Source organism: Oncorhynchus masou, chromosome 25, assembly GCF_036934945.1.
Source record: "Oncorhynchus masou masou isolate Uvic2021 chromosome 25, UVic_Omas_1.1, whole genome shotgun sequence".
NCBI lineage: Eukaryota > Metazoa > Chordata > Actinopteri > Salmoniformes > Salmonidae > Oncorhynchus > Oncorhynchus masou.
This window is the reverse complement of record NC_088236.1, coordinates 24,989,073-25,001,350: the sequence shown is the minus strand read 5'-3', so window position 1 is coordinate 25,001,350 and position 12,278 is coordinate 24,989,073. Positions and strand designations below refer to the sequence as shown.

Genomic DNA, 12,278 nt, shown 5'->3' with positions numbered 1-12,278 from the left:
AGAGTGTGCAAAGCTGTCATCAAGGCAAATGGTGGCTACTTTGAAAAATCTCAAATATAAAATATATTTCACAAACTCCACTATTATTATGCTTAGTCACCCCACTAACAGAAAATGCATAATTCAATAAGATAATATTGATAATTCCAAGGTGGCATCCTGAAAGATCACGAGAGAGGATACAAAACACTCAATGCACACAGTCACTAACTCCTAATCCTGTTACGTGACTGGTGTGTCAGAGGGTTGGGTACTGTGGCAGTATAAATACACATTTCCACTGTTAAATAATTGTAAAATTACAATTTTATTTTATTTAACCTTTATTTAACTTGTTAAGTGAGTTAAGAACAAAGTATTATTTGCACTGGCCTACCCAGTGATAATCCAATGATACAAAAATATGATGTTGTTTGAATGTTGAATAAATTTGTTAAATGTGAAAAAGTTTGTAACTGAGGATGCTGCAACACTCCTAAAGGTGACTGGTTTCACAAATGTGTTATGAATGCCTTAGTTATAGCCACTACAAGTAAAGTGTTAACAACATCTATGTATTTTATTATTTATTTCAAAATTGAGCTAGCGTACAGATGTGCTGAAATCTTTTGTAACTGTGGTACCTTCTGACAGGTCTCAATGAACTCGTCAATGGTCACCACTCCATCTCGGTTTCTGTCCATTTTCTAAAGAAAGAAGAAAGGGAGGGAGGGGTAAGGGAGAGACAGAAAGGAAGGAAGTAATGAGAGAGGAAGAGAGCAAGTTTAGTGGGTATCAAAACTTTTTTTGGTGTGTGTATGAACAGTGTTTGCGTGTGTGTGTGTTTGTGCGCACAGCCCAGCACGCACCTGGAAGAACTTATCCACATGTTCAGAGGGTGCCTCGTCCCGTACACTGGGGTAGGTGTACCTGCCCATCATATCATAGATGGACTTCATAATAGCTAGCATCTCCTGAAAAAGAGAGTGAGAGTCAGTTTACCGTGATGTATCTAAAACTAACCAATCATTTAGATATGCAATGTTTCTATTGTAGCCAATCATCGAGTACCTCTTTAGTGATGTATCCGTCCTTGTTGATGTCATACAGGTTGAAGGCCCAGTTGAGTTTCTCTGTGACTGTCCCTCTCAGAAGAACAGACAGGCCGATCACAAAGTCCTCAAAACGAATAGAGCCGTTTCTGTCCATATCAAACGCATTGAACAGGAAATGTGCATAGGTGGTGGCATCTGTAGGATAGAAGGAGGGAGGGAATGAGAGAAGGGTGAGGAGACGAGGGAGAGGGAAGGGGGAGAGTGTTAGTGATAGGAAGACATTCAAATAATCAGCAACCATAAGCTTTTCCTGGCATTCTTCATATGAAATCTGTCAGAGTCGGGTGTACTATTATCATATTCCAGGCACATGGAAACAGAGTCAATGGAGATAAAGTAGCACTCTCCTCTCACCTCCTTGGGGAAAGAACTGAGAATAGATGGTCTTGAACGTCTCTTCATCAACCAAACCACTGGGACACTCCTACCAGAGAGGGGGGGAAGAGGGAGGGGTGTACAGGGGAAAGCCATGTGTCTATTATTATTAAAGTATGTATACTCAAATCTACTCGATCACATTTATTCATCATTCTCATGTAAAACTCCAAACTGCCCAAAAATAGAGATCCAAGCTCACCTCTAAGATGGCGCCGAAGAGGATGACTGACGTTTTACATGTTCCTAACCAAATGTGCTATTTAGTTTGTTTTTTTTGCATTGTTTGTAACTTATTTTTTAAACTTATTTTGTACATAATATTGCTGCACTGTCTCTTATGATCGAAAATAACTTCTGGACATCAGAACAGCGATTACTCACCACAAACTGGAAAAAGCTTTTTCCTCTAACGAGTCCGACGAGAAGGATATACTGCTCTCCTGGGAACAGGCCCAAATCCCCATCATTTGTGTTAAAACAAGATGGAGGAAAAGAGGACGCAGATTGGGCTGCCTTCTGAGAATCCGTAGGCGAGCGAGTAAACTCACACTGCCTTCCGTTCTACTTGCTAACATACAATCATTGGAAAATGAAATTGATGACCTATAATTACGAATATCCTACCAACAGGGCATTAAGAACTGTAACATGTTTCACCGAGTCGTGGCTGAACAACGACACGGATAATATAGCTGGCAGGATTTTCCATGCACCGGCAGAACAGAGATGCAACGTCTGGTAAGACGAGGGGTGGGGGTGTGTGTCTTTTTGTCAATAACAGTTGGTGTGCGATGTCTAATATTAAGGAAGTCTTGAGGTATCGCTCGCGTGAGGTAGAGTACCTTATGATAAGCTGTAGACCACACTACCTACCAAGAGAGTTCCCATCTATATTATTTGTAGCCGTCTATTTACCACCACAGACCAATGCTGGCACTAAGACCGCACTCAACCAACTCTATAAGGCCATAAGCAAACAAGAAGCACTAGTGCTCCTAGTGGCCGGGGACTTTAATGCAGGCAAACTTAAATCAGTTTTACATGTTTACCAGCTTGTCACATGTGCAACCAGAGGATTCCTGCTTACAAGCAAAAACTAAAACAGGAAGTACCAGTGACTTGCTCAATACGGAAGCGGTCAGATGACGCGGATGCTACGCTATAGGACTGTTTTGCTAGCATAGACTGGAATATTTTCTGGGGTTCACCCAATGGCATTGAGGAGTATATGAATCGACGACTGCGTCCCCACAGTGACCGTACGCACATACCCCAACCAGAAGCCATGGATTACAGGCAACATCCGCATCGAGCTAAAGGCCAGAGCTGATGCTTTCAAGGAGCGGGACACTAATCCGGACGCTTATAAGAAATCCTGCTATGCCCTCAGATGAACCATCAAACAAGCAAAGAGTCAATACAGGATTAAGATTGAATCCTACTACACCGCCTCTGACGCTCGTCGGATGTGGCAGGGCTTGAAAAATATTACGTACTACAAAGGGAAACCCAGACACGAGCTGCGCAGTGACGGGAGCCTACCAGACGAGCTAAATGCCTTTTACGCTCGCTACGAGGCAAGCAACACTGAAGTATGCACGAGAGCACCAGCTGTTCTGGATGACTGTGTGATAATGCTCTCGGTAGCCGATGTGAGCAAGACCTTTAAACAGGTCAACATTCACAAAGCTGCGGGGCCAGATGGATTAATAGGATGTGTACTCAAAGCATGCGGGGACCAACTGGTAAGTGTCTTCACTTACCAGTTGAAGCACTTCAATTTTCAACCTCTCCCTGACTGAGTCTGTAATGTGCTCAAGGAAGTTATGGTAACCTGCCTAAATTATTACAGCCCTGTAGCACTAATGTCGGTAGCCATGAAGTGCTTTGAAAGGCTGATCATGGCTCACATCAACAGCATACTCCCGGATACTCTAGACCCACTCCAATTCACATACTGCCCCAACAGATCCACAATCTCAATCGCACTCCACACTGCCCTTTCCCACTTGGACAAAAGGAACACCTATGTGAGAATGCTGTTCATTGACTTCAGATCAGTATTCAACACCATAGTGCCCAAAAAGCTCATCACTAAGCTAAGGACCCTGGGACTAAACTCCTCCCTCTGCACCTGGATCCTGGACTTTCTGACGGGCCACCTCGAAGGGGGTAAGGGTAGGCAACAACACATCTGCCACGCTGATCCTCAACACTGGGGCCCCTCGGGGGGGATGTACTTAGTCCCCTCCTGTACTCCCTGTTCTCGGCCACGACTGCGTGGCCAAACACTACTTCAACACCATCATTAGGTTTGCTGACGACACAACAGTGGCAGGCCTGATCACCGACAACAATGAGACAGCCTATCGGGAGGAGGTCAGAGAACTGGCAGTGTGGTGCCAGGACATCAACGTCTCCCTCAATGTGAGCAAGACAAAGGAGCTGATCGCGGACTACGGGAAAAGGTGGGCCGAACAGGCCCCCATTAACATCAATGGGGCTGTAGTGGAGCGGGACGAGAGTTGTCCACATCACCAACAAACTATCATGGTCCAAACACAAAAAGACAGTTGTGAAAAGGGGGCGACGAAATCTTTTCTCCCTCAGGAGACTGAAAAGATTTGGCATGGGTCCCCAGATCCTCAAAAAGTTCTACAGCTGCACCATCGAGAGCATCCTGACTGGTTGCATCACCGCCTGGTATGGCAACTGCTCAGCATCTGACCGTAAGGCGCTACAGATGGTAGTGCGTATGGCCCAGTACATCACTGGGGCCAAGCTTCCTGCCATCCAGGACCTATATAACAGGCAGTGTCAGAGGAAAGCCCGTAAAATTGTCAGAGACTCCAGTCACCCAAGTCATAGACTGTTTTCTCTGCTACCGCACGGCAAGCAGTGCCATAGCACTAAGTCTCGGACCAAAAAGCTCCTTATCAGCTTCTACCCCCAAGCCATAAGACTGCTGAACAATTAATCAAATGGCCACCAGACTATTACACTGTTTTTTTACTTTAGTCATTTGGTAAATATTTTCTTAACTCTTCTTGAACTGCACTGTTGGTTAAGAGCTTGTAAGTAAGTATTTCACGGTAAGGTCTACACTAATGTGACAAATAAAGTTTGATTTGATTTGATTTGCAGTCCCAGTCCCACAGCATCCCCAACCCATCCTCACTGTTCCACTACGTACGTTCTTGAAGCCCCTGTATAGAGACTGGAGCTCCTTCTTGGTGAACTTGGTCTGAACCTGCAGCTGGTCCAAGCCTTCTGGCTGGTGACGAACCGTAGACAGCTCCAAATCACTCTCACTACTCTCTGTAAACAAGAGAAAAGTGGGAGAGACGGAGAGAGAGAGAGAGAGAGAGAGAGAAGAGGGGAAGACATAGAAATAGAGGGAGAAGGATGGGTAGAGGATGAGTGCATTGCAAGCAGAGTAAGAGAGGAGAAGGAGGGATAACATGTCAGGCGCGAGATCAGGAAAGAGATAGAATAAAAGTAAAAAAAAGCGAGGACTCAAAATGAGAGGGAGGTACCTTCTTTTATAATGTGATCTTTGCAAAGAAACCCATTGATATGTTAGTGTTCACTGATTAGATTTGAGTGAACAGGTGCCAGATTAGTAAGAGCGAAAACTTGAATCCAATTAAAGCCATGACTAAGAATGTTGACTATAAGGCTGTTTGGGGTGTATTAGTCCTACTTGTTCAAACACAGTAAGAGAAAGCACTAAGACTGGGAGAAAGAAAAGCAAGACATAGATCAAAAAGCACGTGGAGTTTCTAAAAACCATACTTACCATCTTTTAACACACAAAACAGAGATAGTGTGTGTGTGAGAGAAAGTAAGAGATAGAGATGTAAAGACAGTAAATGGAGTAAAGAGAGGTACGGAGAGACAGTGAGAAAAGGGAGGGAAAAAACAGAGAACATGGTCAAGTCAAGTCAGACACTCTAGAATACAAATACTGCCTAGGGAGAACAAAAGAGGAATAGACAGAATCTTCATAAATGCAGTTTGTTGCCCACTCTCCCTCCACCCTCCCTCCAACCGCTCTCCCTTCCTCTCCCTCCATCTTACCTCTCTCCCTCCACCCTCCCTCCAACCGCTCTCCCTTCCTCTCCCTCCATCTTACCTCTCTCCCTCCACCCTCCCTCCAACCGCTCTCCCTTCCTCTCCCTCCATCTTACCTCTCTCCCTCCACCCTCCCTCCAACCCCTCTCCCTCCAACATCTCTTCAAACTCTCCCCCTTCCTCTCCCTCCATCTTACCTCCCTCCCTCCCTCCCTCTCCATCCATCCAACCGCTCTCTCTCCCTCCATCCAACCTCTCCCCTCTCTCTCTCTCCCTCAATCTCCCTCTCTCTCTTCTATCTACATCCAACCTCTCTCTCCCCCTCCACCCCTCTCTCACCTGTCTCTGTGATGTCGATGAGTCCCAGTAGGTGCATCAGTTTGAGGAACATTAATACAAGGCAGACGATCCCAACAGTCTGTAGCCCCTCCGACTCCCACCTGACACTCATCTCCCCTTCTTCCTCCGTCTTTCCGTCTTTTTGTTCCCCCAGCGTGAAAATTCTCTCTGTCCTCTCTCTCTCAGTTCTTTCTCCCTCTGTTCGCTCTTTCTCTCTGTCAGTCTTTCAAAAAAAGACCATCTGTCTCTCAAACTAAAGACAGATATGGCTTTAGATCCTTGGGATGCTATAAAGTTCCTATAGAATTCTACAGTTCTAGAGAGAATAGTTCCAACTGTGATGCAAAGAGATTTAAGTTGAAGCCATGAAAAGCGATTTGACCAGACTCATGATCAATGACATTCTAAAATACTGAAAATAGTCTCTCAAATAAAACTGAAAGTAGAGGGAACAAGTAAAATCCTTCTTTCCATGACAAATCCCACGCTGTTGTTTGTTTCCCCCCAAATTATTCCAATTGTTTACTTATTGTCCCGTCCTTTAACTCCCAAGTCCTGGGACAGCCAGGTTAGAGGTTACTGATATCATCCCACTGAATCAAAACTCAGATGAACGAACAGACATGCATCACTTAACTGTGAGAATTTACTCTCTGCCATCCCTCCTTCTTGGCTTCCCCTCCTCCTCTCATTCTCTTTATCCCATTAACCTGTGAACTCCTGTGAAAACTATCCACAGATACAGAAGGAACCTAACACATTTCTTTCAAATAATCGTGAAAAACCAACTATATTTAGGGACAGTTCCAGCGACAAAAGAAGTCCCTCCGTACCCCCTGCTTACACGACAAATCTGTAATAAGACGTCTGCATTCATTACAAAGATGTTTAATAAGGTATTTCCACAAAATTGATGCAGTGCTTGTCAGTATACCCATTTGTCTTTAAGGAGTCAGTGTATATGGCTGCATACCAACCGTTTAAAGTGGCTTTCCTCTCCTCATCTCCTTCATCTGCTCTGATCTGATAGATAAAGACAGGTGAAAGAAGATTCCCAATAGAAATAGCTTATACCAAGCCTATGTTTTCAGATTAGTGTAGATGATGAAGAGGAGAAAAGGAAAAGAATACGCTTTAGTTTACAGTAATGAGACCCAGCCCATTTGTCCTAAATCCCATGTCCCCAGCAGGCTCTGTGATCCAGTTCAAGTCTAATTGTTCTTGTCTCTCCAGAGTTCATTAACACAGCTCTCAGCAGGCAGAGGCTTCACACCGGACGATTCCCAAATGGAAACATATTCTCTATATCGTGCACTACTTTTGACAAGAGCCCTGTGGGCCCTAGTCAAAAGTAGTGCACTATATAGGGAATATGGTGCCATTTGGGACGTAAAATAGTCAGACACAGTCAGATAGAGCAGATACAGTAATTCACTGGACAATAGTTCCCTCGAGGCCTGTGACACTTGCCAAAAACTCATCTCTTTAATTCAAGGTCCACAAACACACAGACAGACAGACAGACAGACAGACAGACAGACAGACAGACAGACAGACAGACAGACAGACAGACAGACAGTATGACTCCATTCAAATAAAGGTGGTTATCATTACTGTCCTCTGGTGGCAGTAGTAAGGAAGTAGTTGGCAGAAGTCCAGACTGTATTGATCAGTCCACTGCCACTATAACATTAAAGGCCAGACTCATCTCACTGACGCCACACACAACCAGAAATACACCAAACAGACAAAAAATATAACACACATTAGGACTGGTGAAACTAAAATCTAAAATCTAAAGCAACAACTAGGGATTTGTGTGACACACCTCCACCAAAACGCACAAACACACAAACAAGCACAAACATGCACAAACAGACACCCATACACAGTATTGGAAAGTGGTGGTTAATGGACCTGTTGCTAAGTACTAGGTGGCTATAAATAATGTAGCTGGTAAAACAGATGGCCTTGTTTGACTGCTGATCGATTTGAAGGACCTGGGACTCAGGGTCATGCTATGGGTATATGGCTGTATATCTATTATTATGACTATGTACCTATTATTATGGCTATGTACCTATTATTATGGCTATGTATCTATTACTATGGCTATGTATCTATTATTATGGCTATGTACCTATTATTATGGTTATGTAACTATTATTATGGCTATGTACCTATTATTATGGCTATGGGACTATTATTATGGCTATGTACCTATTAATATGGCTATGGGACTATTATTATGGCTATGTACAGTCGTATGAAAATGTTTGGGCACCCCTGACAATTTCCATGATTTCCATGTATAAATAATTGGGTGTTTGGATCAGCAATTTCATTTTGATCTATCAAATAACTGATGGACACAGTAATATTTCAGTAGTGAAATTAGGTTTATTGGATTAACAGAAAATGTGCAATATGCATCAAAACAAAATTAGACAGGTGCATACATTTGTGCACCCCAATAGAAAAATCACATCAATATTTAGTAGAGCCTCCTTTTGCTAAAATAACAGCGTCTAGACGCTTCCCATAGCCTCTAATGAGTTTCTGGATGAAGGTATTTTGGACCATTCCTCCTTACAAAACATCTCCAGTTCAGTTAGGTTTGATGGTTGCCGAGCATGGACAGCCCGCTTCAAATATCCCACAGATTCTCAATGATATTCAGGTCTGGGGACTGGGATGGCCATTCCAGAACATTGTACTTGTTCCTCTGCATAAATGCCAGGGAAAATTTTGAGCAGTGTTTTGAGTCGTTGTCTTGTTGAAATATCCAGCCCCGGCGTAACTTCAACTTTGTAACTGATTCTTCAACATTATTCCCAAGAATCTGCTGATATTGAGTGGAATCCATGCGACCCTCAACTTTAACAAGATTCCCAGTACCGGCACTGGCCACACAGCCCCACAGCATGATGGAACCCCCACCATATTTGACTGTGGGAAGCAAGTGTTTTTCTTGGAACGCTGTGTTCTTTTGCCGCCATGCATAACGTCCCTTGTTATGACCAAATAACTCAATCTTTGTTTCATCAGTCCACAGCACCTTATTCCAAAATGAAGCTGGCTTGTCCAAATGTGTGTTTGCATTCCTCAAGAGACTCTGTTTGTGGCGTGTGTGCAGAAAAGGCTTCTTCCGCATCACTCTCCCATACAGCTTCTCCTTGTGCAAAGTGCGTTGAATTGTTTAACGATGCACAGTGACACCATCTGCAGCAAGATGATGTTGAAGGTCTTTGGAGGTGGTCTGTGGGCTGTTTTTGACCGTTCTCACCATCCTTCGCCTTTGCCTCTCCGATATTTTACTTGGTCTGCCACTTCTGGCCTTAACAAGAACTATGCCTGTGGTCTTCCATTTCCTCACTATGTTCCTCACAGTGGACACTGACAGCTTAAATCACTGCGATAGGCTACAAAAAGCTTTCTCTAAACCGTAATGTTGAACAATCTTTGTTTTCAGGTCATTTGAGAGTTGTTTTGAGGCCCCCATGTTGCCACTCTTCAGAGGAGAGTCAAAGAGAATCAACAATGTGCAATTGGCCACCTTAAATACCTTTTCTCATGATTGGATGCACTTGTCTATGAAGTTCAAGGATTAATGAGCTCACCAAACCAATTGTGTGTTCCAATTAATCAGTGCTAAGTAGTTACAGTTATTCAAATCAACAGAATGACAAGGGTGCCCACATTTTTGCATAGCCTATTTTTCACATCTGATTTAATTTCATACAACTTAATATTGCTCCACTAAAAATCTTTGTCTGGACAATACCCCAGTACTCAGCTTTTATTAGAAAATGAATGGCATGCCACTGTGATCATTTTCTGTGACGACAGAGTAAATTATTATGCAGCCTCAGAGGGGTGCCCAAACTTTTTCATACAACTGTATCTATTATTATGGCTATGGGACTATTATTATAGCTATGTAACTATTATTATGGCTATGTAACTATTATTATGGCTATGTAACTATTATTATGGCTATGTAACTATTATTATGGCTATGTAACTATTATTATGGCTATGTAACTATTATTATGGCTATGTACCTATTATTATAGCTATGTAACTATTATTATGGCTATGTAACTATTATTATGGCTATGTACCTATTATTATAGCTATGTAACTATTATTATGGCTATGGGACTATTATTATGGCTATGTAACTATTATTATGGCTATGTACCTATTATTATAGCTATGTAACTATTATTATGGCTATGTATCTATTATTATGGCTATGTATCTATTATTATGGCTATGTATCAATTATTATGGCTATGGGACTATTATTATGGCTATGTATCAATTATTATTATGGCTATGTAACTATTATTATGGCTATGTACCTATTATTATGGCTATGGGGCTATTATTATGGTTATGTAATTATTATTATAGCTATGTAACTATTATTATGGCTATGGGACTATTATTATGGCTATGGGACTATTATTATGGCTATGGGACTATTATTATGGCTATGTACCTATTATTATGGCTATGGGACTATTATTATGGCTATGGGACTATTATTATGGCTATGTAACTATTATTATGGCTATGTACCTATTATTATGGCTATGGGACTATTATTATGGCTATATACCTATTATTATGACTATGTATCTATTATTATGGCTATGTATCAATTATTATGGCTATGGGACTATTATTATGGCTATGTATCAATTATTATTGTGGCTATGTAACTATTATTATGGCTATGTACCTATTATTATGGCTATGGGGCTATTATTATGGTTATGTAATTATTATTATGGCTATGTACCTATTATTATGGCCATGGAACTATTATTATGGTTATGCAATTATTATTATGGCTATGTACCTATTATTATGGCTATGGGACTATCATTATGGCTATGGGACTATTATTATGGCTATGTATCTATTATTATGGCTATGGGACTATTATTATGGCTATGTACCTATTATTATGACTATGGGACTATTATCATGGCTATGTAACTATATTTATGGCTATGTAACTATGTATTATGGTTATGTAACTATGTATTATGGCTATATAACTGTATTATGGCTATGTAACTATTATTATGGTATGTATTTCTCTATGTACAGTGGGGCAGAAAAGAGGAGAGGAAAAGCTATTATGGGACACTACTGAACAGTGGGGGAGGATTTTGGGGGCCATTGCTGGATGGCCAGTGTCCTTCAGGATCCTGGCGAAGGACTGCAGGCTCCATATTTAGGCGGTCTCAGAGAAAGCCTGTTCAATACTGCATGTATAATTAATGCTAGGTAATGCTAGACCTGGGTGTGGGCCCTGCCTATCTGAAGCTGTGAGAGAGGGAGACGGAAATAGGGAGGAATAGGGAGGAGAAGGAGAGAGAAAATGCACTGTGGAAGGAGAGAGAGAGAGAGAGAGAGAGAGAGAGAGAGAGAGAGAGAGAGAGAGAGAGAGAGAGAGAGAGAGAGAGAGAGAGAGAGAGGGAGATATGCACTGCAGAGGAATTGAGAGTAAGAAGAGAGGACAGAAGTTTGAGTTCAGTTGAAGGGATTTAGTGAGAAAAGTAGAATGAGAGAATGCAATGATTCATGGACGAGCCACTCATTCACAATCAACTATCCACAGGAACACCAAATGTGTCAAATCATTATTTACCTGATTCCTAGATAAGAATGTAAAAGGCACACATAGCTATTACCATTACAGTATAGTGCTCTCTAATGCTTATGATGCCTGTGATAAGCACTTCAATGTGAGGTTGAAGGCTTTCAACTATAATTGCTTTGGCACAGTGACTACAGGGCACTTTGACTGGCCTTTGGCCTAAAACGATTTATTCTTCGGGGAACAGTATATAATCAGATTGCTGATGTGATTCTTTACCACCCTGAATCTACACTTTACCTTTAGTGTACACTTTACTTTAATGCCCACTAAAACATTTTTTTTTTCTCTTGAGAAAGATTTCCTAATAGATAACATAATGCCCTATCTCAGAATCCCCAGTGACAAGAGGCATACTGCCCTACCCCAGCCTCAGAAGAGGGGAGCTTTATGTTTGGTTAGGTTTACACATTCAAGAGTGCATACGGTGTATACACCCTTAGAAAAAAAGGTGCTATCTAGAACCAAAAAGGGTTCTTTGGCTGTCCCCATAGGATAACCCTTTGACAAACCCCTTTTACTTCCATGGTTTCCATGTAGAACACTTTCAACAGAGGGTTCTACGTGGAACCCAAAATAGTTCTACCTGGAACAAAGAGGGTTCCACCTCTACCAGGAACCACAAATGGTTCTCCTACTGTATGGGGACAGCCACAGAACCCTTTTGGAACCCTTTTTTTCTAAGACTGTAGAGTGTGTGACTTGTTTTTATACTC

General features: G+C 42.0%; 1 protein-coding gene across 1 annotated transcript in view; it reads right to left on the bottom strand.

The window, feature by feature from the left end:
* Window positions 1-357: 357 nt before the first annotated feature.
* The window catches only part of LOC135513948 (calsenilin-like), a 47,248-nt gene continuing 35,327 nt past the window's right edge, over window positions 358-12,278 (bottom strand). The window contains exons 3-8 of the mRNA XM_064936989.1: window positions 6,124-6,132; window positions 4,666-4,790; window positions 1,449-1,518; window positions 1,051-1,229; window positions 849-953; window positions 358-686 (exon numbers count right to left, since the gene is read on the bottom strand). Coding sequence (XP_064793061.1) covers window positions 567-686; window positions 849-953; window positions 1,051-1,229; window positions 1,449-1,518; window positions 4,666-4,790; window positions 6,124-6,132 — 608 coding nt within the window. The 3' untranslated portion in view covers window positions 358-566. The remainder of the gene's footprint in view (window positions 687-848; window positions 954-1,050; window positions 1,230-1,448; window positions 1,519-4,665; window positions 4,791-6,123; window positions 6,133-12,278) is intronic.